A 25,222-nucleotide genomic window follows, 5' to 3' on the forward strand; every position below is an offset into this window, starting at 1 on the left:
GACCAGTCATCAGCGGGGCGCAGATGACGTCTGTGCAATGTGGACCTGTCGCATCATGCTGACGAGTCACAACGTCCTTCCCCTTCAGTTAAAGGGGACGGCCACTGCGAGCTCTGCACAAAGTTCAGTTAGGCCCACAGGGCCACCAGGGAGGGTTTTGGCTGGGCCAGTGGCCAGGCATCTGGTAGTCGGTCGACAAAAATAAATATAATGGAATCGTTGGCAGCGCGGCCTCCCCTTTAAGGGTGGACGTGCTGCCAAGGCACAGACAGCTCCCTGCTGAGGAAAACTGTCAGTGGCATCAACTGGCGCCACTCCTGCGAGGGGGACAGAAAAGGGTTGGCCCGTGCCCGACGCGGCAGGAAAACAGATAAGTGGAAACACGTTCCCACCACTTCCAGTCCGGGGGCGATTTCTGACGGGTCAGTCCATCCGTCTGCCACTAAAGGGATCAAGGGGTATGGAGAGAAAGCAGGAAAGGGGTACTGAGGTGAATGATCAGCCATGATCTTATTGAATGGTGGTGCAGGCTTGAAGGGCAGAATAGCCTCCACCTACTTTCTATGTTTCTAATTAAAACCCAGTGTTTAGAAAGTAAATAGGGGAACAGTGAGGAGGTGATCGTAGACAGTAGTTAGCACAAATGCCAAGCTGAGCCTGTTCTTACTTTGCCAGCTCCATCACTTATGACTCCTCTCCAGAATGTGCAAGTCTTCAACCTCATACAGGGTTAGTAGACAAGAAAAGGAGGGCGGGGGGGTGGGTGGAGCCTGCCTGTGCACATTTGGTTTTATTATGGGCAAGCAGAGGTTGTAGTTGTCTTGATCTACAGTGATGTGCCAGCATGCAGCCTAGATTTGGTGTAATATGTAAATGCATCTTTCAGATAGATTAGATGTAATGATTACTTTGCCTTAAAGAATGATTGAAGGAATATTTCAAGGTTAGGGGTACCAAGTGCAATTTGTGCTTAATAAGGTATTCATGGCAAGCGTAGGACTTTCAACCCCCCACATACTGGTATCCTCTCCAGTACTTCCACATCTGCTGTTCCCAGTGTCCAGGGTGAGACTCCCTTAAAAACTTCCAGATTCTGTCCGTCCCTCACCCCAATAGGGCCGCAGGCGCCAGAAACTGCCCACAAAGCCGAATTCCACCTTGCGAGGTTCTCCCATTCACTGCATTGCTGTACCTCAAGCTTAATGGTCTGGATTTTATAGGCCTATGTGCGTACGCCGTCGTAATTGCCCCCCAAGCTCCGGGTTTCAGCATGCTATATGCAAAATCTCGGAACTTGCGATCTGTCAAGTTTCTCCTTGACAGATCGTACCCATCCACTGGAAATTGATCTTCGGTAAAAGCAGGCATAAGAACAAAAGAAATAGGAGCAGGGTAAGGCGATGCAGCCCCTCGAGCTTGCTCCGGCATTCAATAAAATCATGGCTGATCATCACCCTCAACTCTACTTTCCTGCCTGATCTCCATATCTCTTGATTCCCCTAGACTCTCAATCTATCTATCTCCGTCTTAAATATATTCAGAGACTCCGCATCCACAGCCCTCTGGGGCAGAGAATTCCAAATGATTCACAATTCTGAATGAAGAAATTCCTCCTCATCTGTCTTAAATGGCCTACCCCTTATCCTGAGACTGTACTCTCTAGTTCTAGAAACTCCAGCCAGGGGAAACAACCTCTCAGCATCTTTCCTGTTAATCCCCTTCAGAATCTTTTATGTTTCAATGAGATCACCTCTCATTCTGCTAAACTCCAGAGAGCATAGGTCCATTCTACACAATCTCTCATCATAAAACAGCTCTCTCATCCCAGGAATCAATCTAATGAACCTCAGTTGCACCTTCTCCTAGGCAAGTATATCCTTCCTTAAATAAGGAGACCAAAACTGTGCACAGTACTCCAGGTCTCGTCTCACCAAGATTCTGTACAATTGTAGCAAGACTTCCTTACTCTTGTACTCCAACCCCCTTGCAATAAATGGCAACATGCCATTTGCCTTCCTTATTGCTTGCTGTACCTGCATGCTAGCTTTCTGTGTTTCTTGCACGACACCCAAATCTTTCTGAACATCAACACCAAAGTTTCTCTCCATTTAAAAATATTCTGTTTTTCTATTCTTCCTGCCAAAGTGAATAACCTCACATTTCCCTACATTATACTCCACCTGCCACCTTACTGCCCACTCACTTAGTCTATCTATATTCCTTTGCAGATACTTTGTGTTCTCCTCACAGCTTAGTGTCCCACCGAGCTTTGTATTATCAGAAAACTTGGATACATTACACTCAGTCCCTTCGTCTAACTCATTAATTATAGATTGTAAATAGCTGAGGCCCCCCCCACTGATCCTTGCGGCACCCTACTAGTTACAGCCAACCAACCTGAAAAAGTCCCGTTAATCCCTTCTGTTTTCTGTCTAGTAACCAATCCTCTATCCATTCTAATACATTACCTCCAATCCCATTAGCCCTTGTTTTGTATTGTAACCTTTTATGTAGCACATTATCAAATGCCTTTTGGAAAACCAAAAACATTATATCCAGTGGCTCCCCTTTATCTATCCTGCTGGTTACATCCTCACAAAACTCTTAATACATTTGTCAAATTTTCCTTTTCCCTTTCCCTTTCATAAAACCATGTTGATTCTGTATAATCATGTTATGATTTTCTAAGTGCCCTGATACCACTTCTTTAACAATGGGAAAATGCTAGAATCCAATGACTGATGTCGGGCTAACTGGCTTGTAGCTCCCTGTTTTCTCTCTCCCTCCTTTCTTGAATAGTGGTGTTATATTTGCTAACTTCCAATCTGCTGGGACTGTTCTAGAATCTATGGAATTTTGTAAGATCAAAACCAATGCACCCACTATATCTGCAGCCACCTCTTTTAGAACCCTAGATATGTAGGCCGTCAGGTCCAGGGGGTTTGACAGCTTTTAGTCCCATTAGTTCCTCTGGTACTTTTTCTCTTTTATATTAATTACATTAAGTTCCTCACCCTCATTAGACCCTTGGTTCCCCACCATTTTAGGTCTGCTTTTAGCATTGTTTCCTGTGAAGACACATATAAAATATTTATTTAACGTTTCTGCCATTTCTTTATTCCCCATAATAATTTCTTCTGCCTCAGCCTCAAGTCTTATTTTACCAGCATAAAGGTTTAAATAAATGTTACAATTTTTTTTTCATGGTTTAAACATTCACTTACATATAAAATTAATTTAGGCCAGTTTTGTCCCAGTTAAAATGTTTTTTTAATTAAATTTTAATTGTTTAATTAAATGGTATATTAATTAATTTGGAACCGTAATAATTTTTTGTTATGAAATTGTATGTATTAGATGATTTCTATTATGGTTATGGGGATTCTGTACGTAAATGGAATCCCCAAAAGCATATTAAGAATTCCCTCTGTCATTGATTTGGCCTGGCCCACGTGATCCCAGAGACGCTTGCGAGCCGCATGTGCTGCAGGATCCGTGGATCTTTCCGCAGGCGTATGCCTACAGGTCCAAGACTGCAAGAGGCCGATGCTCCTGAGGCAGCAGGTAAGCGCGTACCTTTCTTGCGTTTTGGAGACGTGGGTGGATGGCAAGTCTCCGACCACAATTTCCAGGCTAATCTGGAACAAGGGTGTAACATTTGCAATTCTCCAGTCCTCTGGCACCACACCCATATCTAAGGAAGATTGCAAGATTATGGCCAGTAATTTTCACCCTTACCTCCCTCAGCATCCTAGGATGCATCCCATTTTATACTGGTGACTTATCTACTTTAAGTACAGCCAACTTTTCTAATACCACCTCCTTATTAGATTTTATCCCATCCAGTATCTCGACTACCTCCTTGTTCACTGACTTTGGCAGCATCTTCTTCCTTGCTAAAGACAGATGCAAAGTACTCATTTAGTACCACAGCTATGCCCTCTGCATCCATGTGTAGGTCTCCATTTTGGCCCCTAATCATCCAAACCTGACTATCTTACTACCTGTTTATTATTTATATGCCAATAGAAGACATTTGGATTCCCTTTTATGTTAGCCTTTTCAGGACACTTAGATGTCCTTGTTTACAAATCACAGAAAATTAAAATGCAGGTACAGCAAGCAATTAGGAAAGCAAATGGTATGTTAGCCTTTATTACAAAGGGATTGCAGTATGAGAGGAGTTTTGCTGCAATTATATAGGGCTTTGGTGAAACGATACCATACCTGGAATACTGTGTACAGTTTTAGTCTCCTTAACTAAGGCTTAGAGGGTGTGCAACAAAACTAGACTGATTCCTGGGATGAGAGGATTGTCCTATAAGGCCTATATTCCTTAGAGTTTAGAAGAATGAGAGGTGATCTCATTGAAACATATAAAATTCTTAAGGAGCTTTACAGGGTAGATGCTGGAAAGCTGTTTCCCTGGCTGGAGAGTCTAGAACCAGAGGCCGCAGTCTCAGAATAAAGGGACGGCCATATAGGATTGAGATGAGAAATTTATTCATTGAGGTTTATGGATCTTTGGAATTCTCTACCCCAGAGAGTTCTGGATGCTCGGTCATTGAGTATATTCAAGACAGAGATCGATCGATTTTTGGATACTAAGGGAAAAAAAGGGATGTGGAGTTGAGGTAGAAGATCAACCATGATATTGAATAGTGGAGCAGGCTTGAAGGGTTAAATGGCTGCCTCCTATTTCTTTGTGGAGCATCCACTATTTTTTTAAATTTACATTATGACTTGAATTCTGTAACAATCCAAACCAGTCAAATTCATAGATATCATCAAACTAGGAGGAGTAGTTGAATTTGAGGGGGTTGCCTAGACACTTCAAAATGCATTAGATCAGGAATGTGCAAGCTCTGTCTTTATGAACTGTTTAGGTGCACATCATAGTATCTTCATAGCCACCTAATGATAAATTTCTGTTCCCATTAATTTGGATATATCTGCATATATCAACAGAACTTGGTGTTATTTAGGACTTATTCACCAACCCTTAGGCCCATAACATTTGCAGGACACACCAACAAGTAAGAAATACCAGGTAAAAACCGAGTTGCCAGTATTTGTGGGCCACATATGGTCTGTGGGTCAAAATTTGAATACTACTGAATTAGACAACATATTTAAGTTGTTCTGCGTTGTTTTTGCAAGATTTCACTTTTTTAATTATGCCCTCCTTTTACAGAAGAACATAAGAAATAGGAACAGGAGTAAGCCATACAGCCCCTCGAGCCTGTTCCGCCATTCAATAAGATCATGGCTGATCTGATCATGGGCTCAGCTCCACTTACCTGCCCGCTCCCCATAACCCCTTATCCCCTTATCGTTTAAGAAACTCTCTCTTTCTGTCTTAAATTTATTCAATGTCCCAGCTCTCTGAGGCAGCGAATTGCACAGATTTACAACTCAGAAGAAATTTCTCCTCGTGTCTGTTTTAAATGGGTGGCCCCTTATTCTAAGACCGTGCCCTCTAGATCTAGTCTTCCCCTTCAGTAGAAACATCCTCTCTGCATCCACCTTGTCAAGCCCCCTCGTAATCTTATACGTTTCGATAAGATCACCTCTCATCTGAATTCCAGTGAGTAGAGGCCCAACTTATTCAACCTTTCCTATTAAGTCAACCCCCTCATCTCCGGGATCAACCTCGTGAACTTTCTCTGAATTGCCTCCAAAGCAATTATATCTTTCGTAAATATGGAAACCAAAACTGCACGCAGTATTCCAGGTGTGGCCTCACTAATACCTTATATAGCTGTATTAAGACTTCCCTGCTTTTATTCTCCATCCCCTTTGCAATAAAGGCCAAGATACCATTGGCCTTCCTGATCACTTGCTGTACCTGCCAACTATCCTTTTGTATTTCATGAGCAAGTACCCCCAGGTCCCGCTGTACTGCGGCACTTTGCAATCTTTCTCCATTTAAATAATAACTTGCTCTTTGATTCTTTTCTGCCAAAGTGCATGACCTCTCACTTTCCAACATTATATTCCATCTGCCAAATTTTTGCCCACTCACTTAGCCTGTCTATGTCCTTTTGCAGATTTTTTTGTGTCCTCCTCACACATTGCTTTTTCTCCCATTTTTGTATTGTCAGCAAACTTGACGACGTTACACTCAATCCCTTCTTCCAACTCGTTAATATAGATTGTAAATAGTTGGGCTCCCAGCACTGATCCCTGCGGCACCCCACTAGTTACTGGTTGCCAACCAGCGAATGAACCATTTTATCCCGACTGTCTGTTCTGTTAGTTAGCCAATCCTCTATCCATGCTGATATATTACCCCCAACCCCGTGAACTTTTATCTTGTGCAGTAATCTCTTATGTGGCACCTTGTCAGATGCCTTCTGAAAGTTAAAATGCACCGCATCCACTGGTTCCCCTTTATCCATCCTATTCGTTACATCCTCAAAGAACTCCAGCAAATTTGTCAAACATGACTTCCCCTTCATAAATCCATGCTGACTCTGCCTGACCGAATTTTGCTTTTCCAAATGTCCTGCTACTGCTTCTTTAATAATGGACTCCAACGTTTTCTCAACCACAGCTGTTATACTAATTGGTCTATAGTTTCCTGCTTTTTGTCTGCCTCCTTTTTTTTTAAAAATAGGGGCGTTACAGTTGCAGTTTTCCAATCTGCTGGGACCTCCCCAGAATCCATGGAATTTTGGTAAATTACAACCATTGCATCCACAATCCCTGCTGCTACTTCTCTCAAGACCCTAGGATGCAAGCCATCTGGTCCAGGGGATTTATCTGCCTTTAGTCCCATTATCTTACTGAGTACCACCTCCTTAGTGATTGAGATTGTGTTAAGTTTCACCCTAACTCTAACCCCGAAAGCCCCTAGACTATCCACTGTCAGAATATTGTTAGTGTCCTCTACCGTAAAGACTGATACAAAATATTTGTTCAGAGTTTCTGCCATCTCCATGTTCCCCATCACTAATTCATCGGTCTCGTCCTCTAAGGGACCAACATTTACATTAGCTACCCTTTTTCCTTTTTATATACCTGTAGAAACTCCTTGCTATCTGTTTTTATATTTTGCGCTAGTTTACTTTCATAGTCTATCTTCCCTTTCTTAATCATTTTTTTTTAGTTCTTTGCTGGCTTTTAAAAGCTTCCCAGTCTTTTGTCCTCACACTAGTTTTGGCCACTTTGTATGCCCTTGTTCTTAATTGGATGCCATCCTTTATTTCTTTAGTTAGCCACGGATGGCTATCTTTTCTCTTGCACCCTTTCCTCCTCACTGGAATATATTTTTCTTGAGTTGTGAAATATCTCCTTAAATGGAAATATCTCCTTTTTGGAGATTTAAAAAATCTAGCAAGCATTCCTATTAGCTCACAATTATTTTAAGAATTTATCAAAACCAGCCATCTTTGTAGTTGGATGGTCAGGCAGCATCTGTGGAGAAAGAAAGAGTTATGGGCCAAAATTACAATCCGACCGAAAGAGTGTGCACTCACCAATCTTTTTTCTCTGCCCTAATTCATGTGGCAAGGAGTAGAGTGAAATTCAGCTCTTTGCACTTTATTTTATCCAAATGGTGAAGTCTGGTTGCGGTGGGGCGGAAGTGCGTGGGGAGCAGGGCAGACGTCGGTACGCATCATCGAAGCCATGCTGATGTGTAGTAACGTCCCTCCCCATCAGTTAAAGGGGAGGGCCGCTGCGAACTCTGCAGCCACATTAGTGGCACCCACTGGGCCACCAGGGAGGGTTTTGGCCGGGCCAGTGGTCCAGCACCCAAGAGGGGGTGCCGGACTGCCTGTTGGTGGCCTGGCCGAACCCATGGTCGCCATTCTCTGGCCAACCTGAGTTGCCCAATAATTAAAATAAAAAGGCGGCAGTGCACCTTTCCCCCTTTTTAAGGGTGGACGCGCCGCCCAGCCACAGTCAGCTTCCGGCAGGGGAAAGCTGTTGGCACCGAACGGCAGCTGATCCGCTCCCACGGGCAATTTTCCGTGGGGATTTCCTAAGCGGCGTGGAAAGGGGGTCGCCGCCCCCCCCCCCCCCCAAAAAAAATGAGGGCAATGTCACGATTATTGGCGACTGAGCGGTGAATGCTTTCCACATCGTCGCCCCCCCCCCCCCTGAGGCAAAAACGGCTTTTTTTTTTAAAAAGGGGCAATTTTGGCCCCTTAATATTTCACATCGATGACCTTTCATCAGAACTCTCCTGGAGGACTGGCCCAGTCACAGCGCCCCCTGTCCTTGGAAGACTGGCCCAGTCACCAGTTCTGACTAAAAGTCATCGACCTGAAACATTAACTCTGTTGATTCAACTGATGCTGCCTGACTTGCTGAGTATTTCTAGCATTTCCTGTTTTATTTCAGATTTCCAGTATCCACATTATTTTGCTTTTGTATCTGTAGTAGGAAGAATGGAATACCAAGCAAGGCTATGAGAAGTGACTGAAAGCTCCGCTGAAAACATGAGTTATGAGAATGCTTTTAAAGCAGAGTGGCAGATGGGCTTAGGAAAGGAGTTACAGATAGCAGAGCTTTGATTGCAGCGCTTTCAGCCACCTATGTAGGGAGGTGGCTAACAGGCGGCTACATTCAGAAGACAAAGGAATGAGAGAGAATATGTAGGTTTGGAGGAGGTTGTTGAGATGGGGTGGAACAATACTTTATGAAGATTTGAAGGTAGAACAAGGGTTTAAAGTGTAATATATAGGGGATCAGCAAGCCAGTCAAAACATTGTGTAAGATGGAATATGAGCAATTGGGTTTTGGGTAACTTGTTGTAATTTATGGAGGGTGAACAAAGGAAAGACCAAGGAAAGCACTGGAGTGACAAAAACATGGATAGGGGTTCAGTAACAGAGGGGCTGTAACCAAATTGTGGCTGTGAAAATAGTGGTCTTGGTTATGAAATGGATGTGGGATTTGAAGCTTGGCTCAGGATCAAACCCGAACTTGAATGTATTTCACTCTTGAGTCGCCAAAGAGTGGACACTTGAATTTCCTTGCATTTATCCCATAGATGTTCAGCATATACTTTTGAAACTTTCCTTTTAAGTAAAATGGAAAATCTATAATGAACTTTTGAGCATTTTATTTGTTTAATAGAATCTTCTAGAAAAATCTGCAGAAAGAGAAACGCATCAGGAATATGCACTTGCAATGATTCAGTGCAAAGTCCTTAAACAGCTGGAGAATCTTGAACAACAGAAATATGATGATGAAGACATTGCTGATGACATTGAATTTCTCTTGCAAAAGCTTGGAGAGAGTGTCCAAGATCTTAGGTTAGTTGTGATGGTAGTTTTCTGTGACCAAAGATCTGATGCAAAGTAGTTATTGCTAAAAGTGGTTAAATTAGTTGTGTAACTACCATTATGTGTGTAAAGCAGCTGCCCTCTATAACCTCGACAAAATAACTATTCAATTTTTTTTGGGGATGTGGGCAAAATATTTATTACCCATCCCTATTTGCCCCAAGGTGATAGCGGAACCGATGTCCTAGGAGGAGTGTTTGCTTGTGCTGTTGGGGAGAGTTTAAGCCAATATGGCAGGGGGACAGAGGGAAGCTAAGACTGCAGGGTGACGTGGACAGTTTAGGTGAGTGGGCAAATGCATGGCAGATGCAGTATAATGTAGATAAATGTGAGATTATCCACTTTGGTGGCAAAAACATGAAGGCAGAATATTATCTGAATGGTGACAGATTAGGAAAAGGGGAGATGCAACGAGACCTGGGTGTCATGGTACATCAGTCATTGAAAGTTGGTGTGCAGGTACAGCAGGTGGTGAAGAAGGCAAATGGCATGTAGGCCTTCATAGCGAGTTGATTTGCATATAGGAGCAGGGAGGTCTTACTGCAGTTGTACAGGGCCTTGGTGAGGCCACACCTGGAATATTGAGTACAGTTTTGGTCTCCTAAGCTGAGGAAGGACATTCTTGCTATTGAGGGAGTGCAGCGAAGGTTCACCAGACTGATTCCTGGGATGGTGGGACTGACATATGAAGAAAGACGGATCAACTTGGCTTCTATTCACTGGAATTTAGAAGAATGGGAGGGGATCTCATAGAAACATATATACAATTCTGACGGGACTGTACAGGTTAGATGCAGGAAGAATGTTCCAGATGTTGGGGAAGTCCAACGATAAGCCATTTAGGACCGAGATGAGGAGAAACTTCTTCACTCAGAATTATGAACCTGTGGAATTCTCTACCACAGAAAGTTGTAGAGGCCAGTTCATTAGATATATTCAAAAGGGAGTTAGATGTGGCCCTTACGGCTAAAAGGATCAAGGGGTATGGAGGGAGAGCAGGAATGGGGTACTGAAGTTGCATGATCAGCCATGATCATATTGAATGGTGGTGCAGGCTCGAAGGGCCGAATGGCCTACTCCTGCACCTATTTTCTATGTTTCTATGCATGGTCCTTATTCTATCGATTTGTAGAAATGAACGGTGCGCTAGGGGGGTACAAGAGACATTCAGGTAATGTACTCTAGAGTTAGATCTAGGGCAGATTCCCTTCCCTGAAGAGCATGAGTGAACCAGTTGGGTTTTTTGTGTTCAATTTGCAGTCATGGTAGTCATTGCACTTGTGGGTTCAAGTCCCACTCCAGGAATTTGAGCGCACAAATCTAGGCTGACACTCCAGTGCAGTGCTGAGGGAGTGCTGTACTGTCTGAGGTGCAGTCTTTTGGATGAGATGTTAAACCGAGGCCCCGTCTGCCCCCTCAAGTGGACGTAAAAGATTCCATGGCACTATTTCGAAAATCAACATGACAAAAAACAGATTATCTGGTCATTATCACATTGCTGTTTGTGGGAGTTTGGTGTGCGCAAGTTGGCTGTCGCATTTCCCACATTACAACAGTGACTACACTCCAAAAGTAATTTATTGACTGACTGTAAAGTGCTTTGAGATGTTTGGTGGTCGTGAAAGGCGCTTATATAAATGCAAGTCTTTTTTTTCTCTTTTTGTGACTGACATATTCAAATGCTTATTTGACTGTTTATGCAAATATTATCCCTACTTGCCTGTTGAACTGGTCATACCAGCAGTTAATACTACATTGGTATAAATGGGAAAAACAATTAAAGAAGATATCACCACTCCATTTTAAGTAAAGCCATCAATATCTTTATTTTCCACACATCAGTTAGGTCACCTCAATGTTTCCCACGTAGAGAGCAATTTCTGAAACCTTTCCTTCTGACCAACCCATGAGAATTCTGTGGTTACCTCGAGGCCACTTTCTGCAATAGCTCAATCACATTTTGTTAGCTTGAGAATGTAGATTCTGTGGAAAGTTTGTCCAGGGTTTATGTGCACCTTGATTTCAATGTAATAAATGTTTGTAAAATCCCAGGGTGGAGTGTGGTCATTGCTGACTGTATATTGGTGCAGTACAAATTCCATAGATTTATCGGCCAGGCACCTCAAAGGGGCCCAAAGTGAAATAACAACACTCTTAGCCAAAGCATAGTCGTCAGTTTCCACAACTTAAGCTATCTAGAAATAGATTTCAAGCTCATTTTTCATCATGTGGCTCCACAGGGAGGTAGCCCTAAAGCCTCTCTTATCCCCTGTCCAGAGAGCTTCTCCTCAGTATGGCTTATTTACTATATTCAGATGTTTGAGGGAAAATAATAATTCCTGGGGCCTTATTAACAAAACGAGAGCCTATTCTCCAATGTTCTGGCCGACCAGGCTTGCGGCAGTGATGATTCGATCAAAGTGCACACCACTGTCACTCCGCCCCTGAACCCATTTTCACAAAAAAGCCGGTCCTTTTACTGACCGTGCCCCCGCCAGCTTTTTGGGTCGGTGCATTGTTGGAGAATGCCAGCTGGTGTGTTGCAATCGGCTTTTTGTGGATCAGAATTTATTGGAGCTTTTCTGAAACATTTGAAAAACTGCAGCAGGATTCTGAAAAGTTTTGCTGTCTTATCAAATTTTTTCCCTGTCTCTCATTATTCGCGGCTGATGGGAGCAATTCTCTGCTGCACAGAGGCCAACAAGTAAGGGTCGAGCCTGCAGCCATAATGGGTTCAGTTTTGGCAGGGGAACATCTGCTCCACATTGTCTGAGGCAAGGAGGCATGCAGGAGGTCGTCACAGTCACCAACAAGTCCTGAGGCAGTGGGCAAAGGAGGCAACAGCCATGGCTGCCCAACATGTAGAAGGGCCTGCAGATGGACACACACGTTAACGTCCAGAGGCTGGACAGCAGGGAGATGGCATGAGGAGGAGGTTCAGGTACACTGACCCCTCCCTCTTCACCAGGTAGTGCGCGAGGAAACTTGCCAGCACCAGCCTGCAGAGGCTGCGCAACAGCATCAGGAAGAGGGCGAAGGTGCTCAGACAGCTGGCATGGGAGGGGCTCATGGGGCACATACCTCTGCCATGGAGGCCCTACTGTCCAAGGGTCTACCGGCGTCCGTTCCTCTTCCTACAGCTCAGCAACGAGCAATGTGTGCAAAGACTACAATTCACAAAGGACATCCTGACCGAGCTCTGCAATGTCCTGCAGCCAGATCTGGAGCCTCGCACAAGGCTGAGGACAGCTCTCAACGTGGAGACCAAAATAACAATAGCTCTGAACTTTTACTCAATGGGCTCGTTCTAGTCTGCAAGTGCAGACATCTCCAACATCTCCCAATTCTCCACCCATCGCTCCATCCGGCAGGTCACCAATGCGCTTTACAAGAGAAGAGTGCAATATATCTCCTTCCCCATGAACAGGGAGAAACTGGTGGAGCGCCAGGCTGGATTTGTCTAGATTGCAGGGCTCCCCAGGGTGCAGGAGGCCATCGACTGCACACATGTTGGCCTGAGGGCGCCACAACACCATTCCGAACTGTATCAATAGAAAGGGATACCACTCCCTGAATGTTCAGTTGGTGTGTGACCACCAGCGAAGGATCCTGGCAATTGATGCCAGGTATCCAGGCAGCAGTCATGATGCCTTCATCCTGCGCCAGAGCAGTGAGCCCACCCATTGCAGACCCCTGAACTATCTGGACTAGATCAGACCGCGTACTCCCAGTATCTGAGCTGGCACGTGTGGGTGGAAGCAGTGACACATTGGTGCCAGCAGTTTCCTCTTCTTTCTCGTCCTCATTGGAGAGGTCCCCAAAAGATGGAGTGAGATCCAGGATGTCAGCAAGGCTTAAAAACTCAATGTCCTCAATGCTGTCGGTATGCTCATCTCTCTGGCTCTCGAGGGTCTCCTCCAGGCCTTGCGACAGTGTCTCATCATCCGGTGGCTCAGGAGGAGCAGCTGCTTCGCCTCGGCTGCCACTACTCACTATGCTCTCCTCCAGGCCTGGTGACAGTCTTTCAGGAGGATCCTCTCTCTCGCCTTGGCTGCCACTCGGCCTCTTATCTGCAAGCATCAATGGGAGAAGGTCTGCTGTGAGGGGAAGGTAGGGCATTGATGCATGGAACCTGCAAGTAGCACACTTTCAGAAGGAAAGGCATAATGTGCTGTGTCGCTTTCAGGGAGTGCTAGCATTAAAGAATGGCCTTCACTTACCCTCACAGGCTTTGCTTAGTGCCCTGGGCCACAGATAAGGCACCATGTCTGCCAACAAGCGCCTCGACCCTTGCCTCCAATGGTGTGAGGATTTGTATGTCTGCCTCGCCACCACCAATCCTCCTTTGCTCAATGCGATTTATGAGCAAGTTTGGCCTGCAAAATAAAGATTGGTTGGTTTGTAGCATCATTATGATGCATCAGAAATGAGAGCACAACTGTCTGTCCCTAACTGACAGCTGTAAATGTGCATCAGTGACTGTAGAATGAAGGTGGGAAATAAGAGAAGGATGAAGGAGAGGCTCTCTGATGGAAGGTCAGCAGTTGGTGGAACAGGTACTCCCTTTCATCAAACGAATAAGGTCGTCAGCCTTTTTCTACATTTGGGTCGCCATCCTATTATAGATGGAGGTCCCCGACACCTACTGCGATCTCCCTCCAGGCATTACTGAACACTTGGCAAGTTGGTCTCCCTGCATCTTGGTACAGGATTCGTCTCCTTCCCTCGATACCCTGCAGCAGGGTCTCCAGCTCGGTGTCGGAAAATCGCGTTGCTGTTCTTCCCACAGCAGCATCAGCAATCCTTACATACAGTTCCTTCCCCCCTCAAGGCCTAGCTATAAACCCTGGCCTTTAAGAAGGCTAGGGAGCAGCTGGCTTGTTGTCTGCAAATCAACATAAGGGTGAATTTCCCTGTGTGAATTGCATCCCAATCAACCCACCCACACCGCTGCAAACTATCAATTCTGAAGCGCAATTAGTGCTGGAGGATATTTTTTGCAAAAAATAGCTGAATATGGATCCTTTGGCTGCTGCAATCGCGGGAAAAAGACGGCAAGTCTGGCAGCTTGCTGTCTGCACTGAATTTCGGTCCCGTAATCTCACCTGAGAAACATTTTGTCACATTTTTCATCCTGTTTGGTTATTGATCTGTCATCATGCTCTCACTTAATTGGGAAAATGTAAATGCTGAAAAAGGTCTACAGTTTTGAGGTCACGGACTTGCCATCTAAATGGCTTAAAAGATTTTCCTTTTGATGTTAGGGAATGTATCTTCTCTTTGAAACTTGTGTTTACTTGCAATTACTGCCACATAAGCTATCATGTTCGTTCCACTGCTAGAATAATGTGCCTAACCTTGTCACGAAGTGCAGCCTCTTTTGCACCATTTCCATTTTCCACTCCAGTTATTTTTGTTTGTGACATTGTTAATTTTGTATAATTTAGAGGTAGAATTATGAACAATTTAGTGCTTTTACACTATGTAGAGCTGAAATGAAATGGCCCTAATTACATCAACTGAGGATCCTTTCGCCCTCCGAGGATATGCCCAGAAATTCCGATGTCCCGTGCCCATACAAAGTTTCTATGGACGCAGGAAGGCATTGGAAAAGCTGGTTTTCAGCACGCAATGTGCATGCGCTGAAAACCAGCTTTTCTAATGTCAAACTGGAGCTTGACAGATCCTAGCCAGATCAGGAGCGAGGACATTTGCACAGGCAAGATTGCGGAATTCGTGCACCTGATAAAAGCAGTTAAAATACACGTGTTTAATTTTTTTTTGTTTTTTTAAAAACCCTGCCCAATACATAACATTTATTTTTAACCAGAATTAAAAGGTTTTTTTTTTTAAAAATGGGCAAATTTTTTTCATTTTTTAAAGAAAAACATTTATAACCACTTTAATTTCTATTAGAGTATTTGTGAGGTGTTTTTGTATTTTGGTTGTTTCTCATTTATAGTAATAGGCAATTTGGACTTACGAATCTTCCATTACTATGAATGAGAAAATACATACCTCTGATTGGGTGTCCAGGTCCACGTGACTCCTGCAGACGTCCCATAGTGAACGCGCTGCGACGCATAGTCACGCGAGGCCTCCGGACCGGGATCTCGAGTGGGCCTAGCAGCTTCAGGTAATTGCGCATTTTCTGCCCATTCTTTAGTGCCCACGGGAAGACCTCGAGAGGAATTTCTGGGCCACTAATGCCATCAGTCTGGGCTTGATTGAAGCTTCAGCTCAAAGTTACAATACATTATGCTTTACAAACCTTAAACTTCTTTTGGCTGTAGTCTCAATTGAAGTTGCATTAAAGTCTGGACAACTTGCCAAACCTTCAATAACATAGATCTCTAATTAAAACTAAATCTAATTTCAATGATGTTAACTTGTCATATTTAATTTAGAAATGCTTACGGTTGTCATATAAATTCTTTGTAATTTCCCAAAAAACTACTCCCTCTAGAACCCTAGCCTGTCCATCCAACTTTGAATTGATTTTATAGTTCAAATTAATTATTGAAATGATAAAAGCAGTATTGCTGAGTGAAACAAAGCTTCACTCGCGATGGAACACCCAAATCTCTCTTTTTTTGGATGGGGGGGGGGGCAGGGGAGGAATCCCGCTATGCTCAAAGATACACGATTTGCGCATGCGCAAAAAAATCCACCAGGTTCATAAGACTTTTCATAACATCCAGAGATTTCAGTGTTCCATCGCGAGTGAAGCTTTATTTCAATCGGAAATTGCGTGTCCCACGATAGAATCGCGAGAGTTGGAAAAACTGTCTATGTGGAAGTTTTGAGTCCTGCACACCACCCCTATTTCCTATTTCCTCTTTCCCTTGCTTTATGCCCTTAAAGTAGGACATGCACACTTCGGGTTCATCACAGGATCGAGCAGTCACTCCGTTCAAAATAAGCATTCCTCAAGTGTATAGTGCAGGAACATTGGCTCCAGCCAGTTCTGAAATGCCATCTTCCAAATTTTACGGGAGGTATAGAAACATAGAAAATAGGTGCAGGAGTAGGCCATTCGGCCCTTCGAGCTTACACCGCCATTCAATGAGTTCATGGCTGAACATTCAACTTCAGTACCCCATTCCTGCTTTCTCGCCATACCCCTTGATCCCCCTAGTAGTAAGGACTACATCTAACTCCTTTTTGAATATATTTAGTGAATTGGCTTCAACAACTTTCTATGGTAGAGAATTCTGCAGGTTCACCACACTCTGGGTGAAGAAGTTTCTCCTCATCTCAGTCCTAAATGGCTCACCCCTTATCCTTAGACTGTGACCCCTGGTTCTGGACTTCCCCCAACATTGGGAACATTCTTCCTGCATCTACCTTGTCTAAACCCGTCAGAATTTTAAAAGTTTCTATGAGATCCCCTCTCATTCTTCTGAACTCCAGTGAATACAAGCCCAGTTGATCCAGTCTTTCTTGATATGTCAGTCCCGCCATCCCGGGAATCAGTCTGGTGAACCTTCGCTGCGCACTCTCAATAGCAAGAACGTCATTCCTCAAGTTAGGAGACCAAAACAGTACACAATACTCCAAGTGTGGCCTCACCAAGGCCTTGTACAACTGTATTAACACCTCCCTGCCCCTGTACTCAAATCCCCTCGCTATGAAGGCGAAGATGCCATTTGCTTTCTTAACCGCCTGCTGTACCTGCATGCCAACCTTCAATGACTGATGTACCATGACACCCTGGGCTCGTTGTACCTCCCCTTTTCCTAATCTGTCACCATTCTGGGATGGGGACCCATAATATAATGCATTCCAGTCTGGCACCATTATCTGTCAATATTTGCTCAGTTTTTGGTCAATCTTGTTTGAATGTTCAAGTCAAGCAGATAAACCATTTAGACTCTGTCACTGATGCTCAGGAAGTTAAATATATGGAGTTAAAACATTCATAGGAAGCGATCTTAATCGGAGGATGCTTTCCTAGATTTTTAGTTATGCATGTGAATAATTTTTTTAAATTAAAATTATACAATGGCCCAGCAGGCGATCGGGTAAAAAAAGTTAAAGATGCGCACCTACCTATTCCTGCTGCGCCACGCGAGTTCCCGGTCCTGAGGACTCCGCGTCAGGACGTGTGTAGGGCTGAAGCTGGAGTCACATGGCTCTGGGCAGCCAATCAAGGTAAAGTATTTTCTCATTCATCATAATGGGAACTCCGTAAGTTGGAGTAATGAATGAGAAACCCACTCCAAACGCACAATATTCTTCATTAAAAAAAAAATAGAAAAAATACACCATTTTTATTAATTTATAATACATAAATAACTAATTTAAAATGTATATATTTTTCCAATTTAAAAAAAAAATCAGTTTCATTTATGGTTTAAAATAAACTTACCATAGTGGGGAGGGTTTTTAACAATAAAATGTGTTTTTGTGTATTTTAAAACTCTTACGCCTGTAAAAGTAGGCAATGCACTTGCTTTTATCAGGCACAGCATTTGGAAGACATTTGCTGGGTAAGGTATAGTTAAATACTGCAATCTTGCCCTTGCAACTGTCCTCGCTCCCGATATACGGAGGATCTGTCAAGCTCCAGCTTGACAGATTGGAAAAGCCGGTTTTCCACTCATGCGCATTGTGCGCTGAAAACCGGTATTTGTGATGCTTTCCCGGGTCCATACAGACCCGGGAGGCCGGAATGTTTGGGCCAATAAGATTTTTTAAAGGAATGATTGTTGCAGATTCATCTTCCTATACAGTGACGCAGGTTAATAAGGGCCCTAAAAAAGCAAACCAAGCGCTGGGATTTATTTCTAGAAGGATAGAATTGAAAAGTAGAGAAGTTATGCTAAACTTGTATCGAATGTTGGTTAGACCACACTTGGAGTACTGTGTACATTGCTGGTCGCCATGTTATAAAAAGGATATAGAGGTACTGGAGAGGGTGCAAAAAAGATTTACAAAGATGATACCAGAAATGCGAGGTTACACTTGAGGACAGGCTTCGGTCTCTTTTATCTTGGAAAGAGAAGGCTGAGGAGTGACCTAATAGAGGTCTTTAAAGTTATGAAAGGTTTGATAGAGTAGACAGTGTTTCAACTTGTGGGGAAGAGCAAAACTAGAGGCCATCAATATAAGATAGTCACCAAGAAATCAAGTGGGGAATTCTGAAGAAATTTCTTTACCCAGAGTGGTGCGAATGTGGAACTCGCTACCATAGGGAGTGATTGAGGTGGATAGTATAGATATATTTTAAGGGGAGGCTAGATAAGCATATGAGGGAAAAGGGAATAGAGGGTTATTATAGTTAGATAAGGAAGGATGAGAGGAGGTTCGAGTGGCGCATAAACAGCGGCATGGACTGGTTGGGCCAAATAGCCTGTTTTCTTTTACTGTATATTCTATGTAAATTGTTCCTGAATTAATTTTGAGCATTTGTTTTGTATGCATGCAGCACTGATTTTTATTTTTCCTCCTCCCTTACCACCCACTTCCAGTTCTTTTGATGAATACAGTTCAGAACTGAAGTCGGGACGCCTGGAATGGAGCCCTGTCCACAAATCAGAAAAATTCTGGCGCGAAAATGCTGCCAGGTTGAATGAAAAAAACTATGAACTGCTGAAGTAAGTTTAATTTCAATACTTGTATTTGCTCCATTCAGATACATTGACATTTAAGCCCAGTTAATACCTAACTGCCTTTAGCTTCTGCTCAATTTGGTAGATCCCAGTGGTATTTAAAATATGTTGCACCAATGGGATTTTTGGTGTCAGTTTGCATTGTATTATAATCATTGAAAATTTAATAAAATGACAATAAATTAAAATAATTGCACTTGGCAATTTAGATTATTCATTGAGGACAGCAGTGTATAAGTATCAAGAATGTAAAGTAGATTATAAACCTTTTGGCCCTGGTGTTTTCAAGATGCTATCCAACAGCTTCTTTCCCCTGCTGGATTAATTTAGTTAACATTATTTATCATGTATTGCTACCAAATATCAATGCTAGAATTTTACTTCGAATGCCATAATTACATTTTTTTTTAAAGAATCAAATTTAGAAGGATTTAAGCAATTCTTAATTGCAATGTGAAAGAAATGCATGCTAACAATGGGCTCAATTTTCCCCAGTATTTACACTTTTTTTGGAGTCGGCTGCTTTTTCTGGCCTAACTTTAAAAATCCCCAGCTTCCCCAATCAATTTGCACCAGCGTAATTGACTTAGTTACGTGTTTTTTAGGTACTTTTTTTTTCCTCAAAAGGGGGCATTACCAGCCACGTACGCCAGTTCTGGCCATTTAAACAACTTTGGCCAGCTAATAGTTACTCCAGTGCTACTTAGGCCAGCGTATGTGGCAACTCTAGAAAACCCTTGCGGAGAGTTAAAGAAATCGGCGCAGGTAAGTGCAGCAGATGCCCGGACAGCAGCAGCAGGAAAGGTGAGGGAGAGATGGTGGGGGGGAGGGAGAGGGGGTAGGGGGAAGCCTTTGACCGGAAGGGAGGAGACCACTCTACCTGGTCTAGGGGTGGGAGAAGGCCCCGGCAAGCCCTTCAGCCAGGGCTAGGGGCAGGGGAGCAGACCGGGAGGCTGAAGACAGGACAGGTAGGTGGGGGGGGGTGGATCATTTCGGCCCGGGATAGGTGCGGGCCGGCCCGCTGCCACCCCAGACCGAAAGGACTCTGCATGCACCGGCCCGCTGCCACCCCGGCCCGAAAGGACCCTGCACTGGCCCACTGCTTTCCCAGCCCAAAAGGACTCCACTGGCCCAGGGTCCTTTCGGGCCGGGAAGGCAGCGGCTTCAGTTTCCAGCCCGGCCTCTGCCCTTTTTCAGTTTCTAACCTCAGCCCTTCTGAGTGTCCCTCGTTACCCTAGCAACATCAGTTTTTGGCGCAGGCCTTAAGCTCCACCCACAAAGCTTAAGGCCAATCTGCACTGCTCCAAATTCAAAGTTAATTCCGGCGAAACTTAAATCTCTTTTGCCACATTTGGGCCACTAAAAAATCGTACGTACCTCTTCAACTGTGCCAGAAATCACCCATGTGGAAAATTGAGCCCAATGTTCCTGTTAAGCTGCACAGTCACACAGCTGTCTGTAGGTCCTGCACAGGCCACTCACCAGCTTTATAATGGTAATAACTGCAGATGAGCAAAAAAATGAATGGGCCATGCAACCAGTTAAAGGGCCTGTGCACCCAAAACAAATTACAGGGAACATTACATGTTAATCTCAATATTTTGCATTTTAATTTTCTGTGAAGGATTCTGACAAGGCTTTTGGAAGTCTCTGATGACCCTCAAGTATTGGCTGTGGCTGCACATGATATTGGTGAATATGTGCGTCACTACCCTCGGGGAAAACGGTAAGATCTTAGCAGTAAATACAATTTGCAGAAAAAAGAATTCCATATCTTCATTGATTTCTGAATACTTACCATGAAAATTACCATTGATAATTTAGGAAATCAGTAACAAATACTTGCATCCTATAGCGTATCCCATATTCAGAGAAATATCAGTGTTTTACAGGATATAAGGGACACACATTTTTATATGATACTGTGTTTTGCTTTGAAGGGGATGTTGATGCTCTAAGGTTGAAAACTTTTCCTGCTCAAGCAGGAAATGTCCACATCAAGCACTCCGAGGTTAGCTGTTGCAATTCAAACTCATTCTACATTTAACACAAGAGATAAAGGGCTCAAAATTGGTCCCTGCAGATTTTTGCCGCACTTACGGAGTTGCGCCGCTTTTGTACAATGAAAAGGGCACCAAGAAAATTTCCTCAGATTATGGCCGCTGTGTTGCCTCGCCCGGGGCTTGGCGCAGCGTGGCCAGTGGATTGGGGGTGGAGCTACTGTCCCAGCGTTGAAAACCGTGTGCGCGCATGCGCGGTAGCTCCTTTCCCCCAGCGCGTCCTACAGCATGTGTGAGAGGGACCCGATGCTCGCCACCCTATCCCTGGCCGAGTGGTCTTCTGCACCGGCCGGGCCCTCTGGAACGCATTGTAAATAAGTGCTGTTCAGAGGGCATTGTCATTTATTTAGAATTTTGTACATTAATAATACAATACCAGGAATTGGTGAGTGTAGATGAACGGAGTCGTGTGTTTTGGATGAAGGTAAGACTTAGTTCTATTTTTTATTATTGAATGTTTATTACTTTTTGTGCTTTGTTTAGTGCTTTGTAAGTCTTGGTGCTTTAGGTGCAGGTCATATCTGCTTCCTTCTATTATTATTGAATGCTTATTTTTGTGCTTTGAGTTTTGATATAAAGGTAGGACTTCGTTTTATTTATTTTTTATTCTTGAATGTTTTTGTCTTCTTGAATGCTTACTACTTGTGCTTTGCAAGGTCCTCTCCGCTTCCCTTCCCGTCCCCATCTCTGGCCGAATGGTCTCCGAGGTACCTACCTGCGCTGATTTCTTAACTCTCCGTGTGTTTTCACAAGTGGATACAGGCTGGCCTAAGTTAATTTGGAGTAATTATTTGCTGTCCAAAGTGGCCTAAATGGCCAAAATGGGCATTGGTGGCTGGCAATGCCCCCTTGTGGGGGAAAAAAAAAATCCTAACTAACTCACTTACACTGGCGCAAATTGAATGTGCAGAATGGAGATTTTTAAGATACTCCAGAAAAATCAAGTTGCTCCAAAACATAAAGAGCAACTCCTGGGCAATTTTGAGTCCATTACAAGTGAGTTGTAATAAGAACAGGAGTAGGCCATTCAGCCTCTCAAGCCTGTTGCCCCATTCAATTAGATCATGACTGATCTGTATTTTAACTCGAGCTACCTGCCTTGGTTCTGTAACCTTTAAAACACTTGCCTAATTTTGATATCCGTTGACCTAGCTTCAACTTTTTTTTGGGGGGGTGGGGTGGGGGGAGGTAGGAAAAGAGTTCTAGATTTCCACTACTCTGTGTGTGAAGAAATGCTTCCTGACATCACTCCTGAATGGCCTAGCTCTAATTAAGGTTTTCTAGCCCCTTGCTCTGGACACCACCCCCACATACCAGGAAAATAGTTTCTATCTGTCCTAGCAGCTCCTTTTAATAATCATTTTAATTAGAGCACCTCTTCGCTAGGGAATACAAACCTAGTCGATGCATTATTAAGTCCTCATTATTTAACCCTTTTAGCCCAATATCATTCTGGTGAATCTGCGCCGCAGCTCCTCCCAAGGTCAATATATCCGTCCTGAGGTGCGATGCCTAGAAACTCTCAACCCCATCTTGTAAAGGGAGGTATAGAGAGATTCTCGCAGTCTACTGTCACAGTTCCACCAACAGGGATGAAAATGGGAACACCCTGACCCAATAAGCATGCTGGATCTGAATTCCCCTCGAGCATATAAGAGAAGACCAGTAGGCCAATTAAAGCTCACCTGATGTGTTAGATGGTGCAACCTCATGATTCTCCCAACCTGTAGTGATAGAACTCCTGGGGGAGGCAGGAAAAAAAACTGCTCTGGGAGCCCCTTTGGGTATTGTTGGGGGGGGTGGTGGGATGACTCATCAGGGCAGCAGCAGCCAAGTCCATGGCACCATGGGTGACTGCTGCATAGGAGGGCAGGAAAAAGAGTGGGAGAGCTATAATGGTAGGGGATTCTATTTTAAGAGGAATAGATAGACGGCCGCAGTTGGGACTCCAGAATGGTATGTTGCCTCCCTGGTGCAAGGATCACGGATGTCTCGGAGCAGTTGCAGGACATTTTGAAGGAGGAGGGCGAACAGCCAGTTGTCGTGGTGCATATAGGTACCAACGATATAGGTAAAAAAACGGGATGAGGTCCTACAAGACTAATTTAGGGAACTAGTAGTTAAATTTAAAAAGTAGGACCTCGGGTAGTAATATGAGGATTGCTAGTCAGAGTAGGAATTGCAAGATAGCTCAGATGAATACGTGGCTTGAGGAGTGGTGCCGAAGGGAGGGATTCAAATTCCTGGGACATTGGAACCAGTTCTGGGAGAGGTGGGACCAGTACAAACCGGATGGTCTGCACCTGGGCAGGACAGGAACCAATGTCCTAGAGGGAGTGTTTGCTAGTGCTGTTGGGGAGGGGTTAAACTAATATGGCAGGGGGATGGGAACCTATGCAGGGAGACAGAGGGAAGTAGAATGGGGGCAGAAGCAAAAGATAGAAAGAAGAAAAGTAAAATTGGAGGTCAGAGAAACCCAAGGAAAAAATCAAAAACAGCCACATTGCAGCAAAATTCTAAAAGGGCAAAGTGTATTAAGACAAGCCTGATGGCTCTGTGCCTCAATGCGAGGAGTATTCGTAATAAGGTGGATGAATTAACTGTGCAGGCAGTAATTAATGAATATGATATAATTGGCATCAAGGAGACATGGCTGCAGGGTGACCAAGGCTGGGAACTCAACATCCAGGGGTATTCAACATTCAGGAAGGATAGGCAGAAAGGAAAAGGAGGTGGGATAGCTTTGCTGGTTAAAGAGGAATTTAATGCAATTGTAAGGAAGGACATTTGCTTGGATGATGTGGAATCTGTATGGGTGGAGCTGCGGAATACCAAAAGGCAGAAAACGCTAGTGGGAGTTCTGTACAGACCACCAAACAGTAGTAGTCTTGTTTGATGCCGTCCTCAACAAGAAATTAGGGATGCATGCAATAAAGGTACAGCAGTTATCATGGGCGACTTTAATCTACATATAGATTGGGCTAACCAAACTGGTAGCAATACGGTGGAGGAGGATTTCCTGGAGTGTATTAGGGATGGTTTTCTGGACCAATATGTCGAGGAACCAACTGGAGGGCTGGACATCCTAGACTGGGTGATGTGTAATAAGAAAGGACAATTTAGCAATCTTGTGCGATGCCCCTTGGGGAAGAGTGACCATAATATGGTAGAATTCTTTATTAAGATGGAGCGTGACAGTTAATTCAGAGACCAGGGTCCTGAACTTAAGGAAAGGTAACTTTAATGGTATGAGATGTGAATTGGCTAGAATAGACTGGCAAATGATACTTAAAGGATTGACGGTGGATAGGCAATGGCAAGCATTTAAAGATCACATGGATGAACTTCAACAATTGTACATCTCTGTCTGGAGTAAAAATAAAATGGGGAAGGTGGCTCAACCGTGTAACAGGGGAAATAAAGGATAGTGTTAAATCAAAGGAAGAGGCATATAAATTGCCCAGAAAAAGCAGCAAACTTGAGGACGAGGCGAAATTTAGAATTCAGCAGAGCACGGCAAAGGGTTTAATTCGGAGGGGAAAATAGAGTATGAGAGGAAGCTTGCTGGGAATATAAAAACTTGACTGCAAAAGCTTCTATAGATATGTGAAGAGAAAAAGATTAGTGAAGACAAACTTGGGTCCTTTGTAGTAAGATTCAGGTGAATTTATAATGGGGAACAAAGAAATGGTAGACCAGTTGAACAAATGCTTTGGTTCTGTCTTTATGAAGGAAGAGACAAATAACCTTCTGAAAATACTAGGGGACTGAGGGTCTAGTGAGAAGGAGGAACTGAGGATATCCTTATTGGATGGGAAATTGTGTTAGGGAAATTGATGGGATTGAAGGCCGATAAATCCCCGGGGCCTGATAGTCTTCATCCCAGAGTACTTAAGGAAGTGGCCCTAGAAATAGTGGATGCATTGGTGATCATTTTCCAACAGTCTATTGACTCTGGATCAGTTCCTATGGACTGGAAGGTAGCTAATGTAACATCACTTTTTAAAAAAGGAGAGAGAAAATGGGTAATTATAGACCGGTTAGCCTGACATCAGCAGTAGTGGGGAAAATGTTGAAATTAATAATTAAAGATGAAATAACAGCGCATTTGGAAAGCAGTGACAGGATCGGTCCAAGTCAACATGGATTTATGATAAGGAAATCATGCTTGACAAATCTTCTGGAATTTTGAGGATGTAACTCGTTGAGTGGACATGGGAGAACCAGTGGATGTGGTGTATTTGGACTTTCA

At 43.8% G+C, this 25,222-nt stretch overlaps 1 protein-coding gene across 2 annotated transcripts in view; it reads left to right on the forward strand.

The window, feature by feature from the left end:
• Positions 1-25,222, forward strand: part of atp6v1h (ATPase H+ transporting V1 subunit H) — a 145,541-nt gene that overhangs the window by 98,971 nt on the left and 21,348 nt on the right. For both annotated transcript variants that reach the window (XM_070875768.1, XM_070875777.1), the window contains exons 10-12: positions 9,088-9,266; positions 18,770-18,895; positions 20,535-20,636. In XM_070875768.1, coding sequence (XP_070731869.1) covers positions 9,088-9,266; positions 18,770-18,895; positions 20,535-20,636 — 407 coding nt within the window. The remainder of the gene's footprint in view (positions 1-9,087; positions 9,267-18,769; positions 18,896-20,534; positions 20,637-25,222) is intronic.

The sequence above is a fragment of the Pristiophorus japonicus genome, chromosome 1, assembly GCF_044704955.1.
Source record: "Pristiophorus japonicus isolate sPriJap1 chromosome 1, sPriJap1.hap1, whole genome shotgun sequence".
Lineage (NCBI taxonomy): Eukaryota > Metazoa > Chordata > Chondrichthyes > Pristiophoridae > Pristiophorus > Pristiophorus japonicus.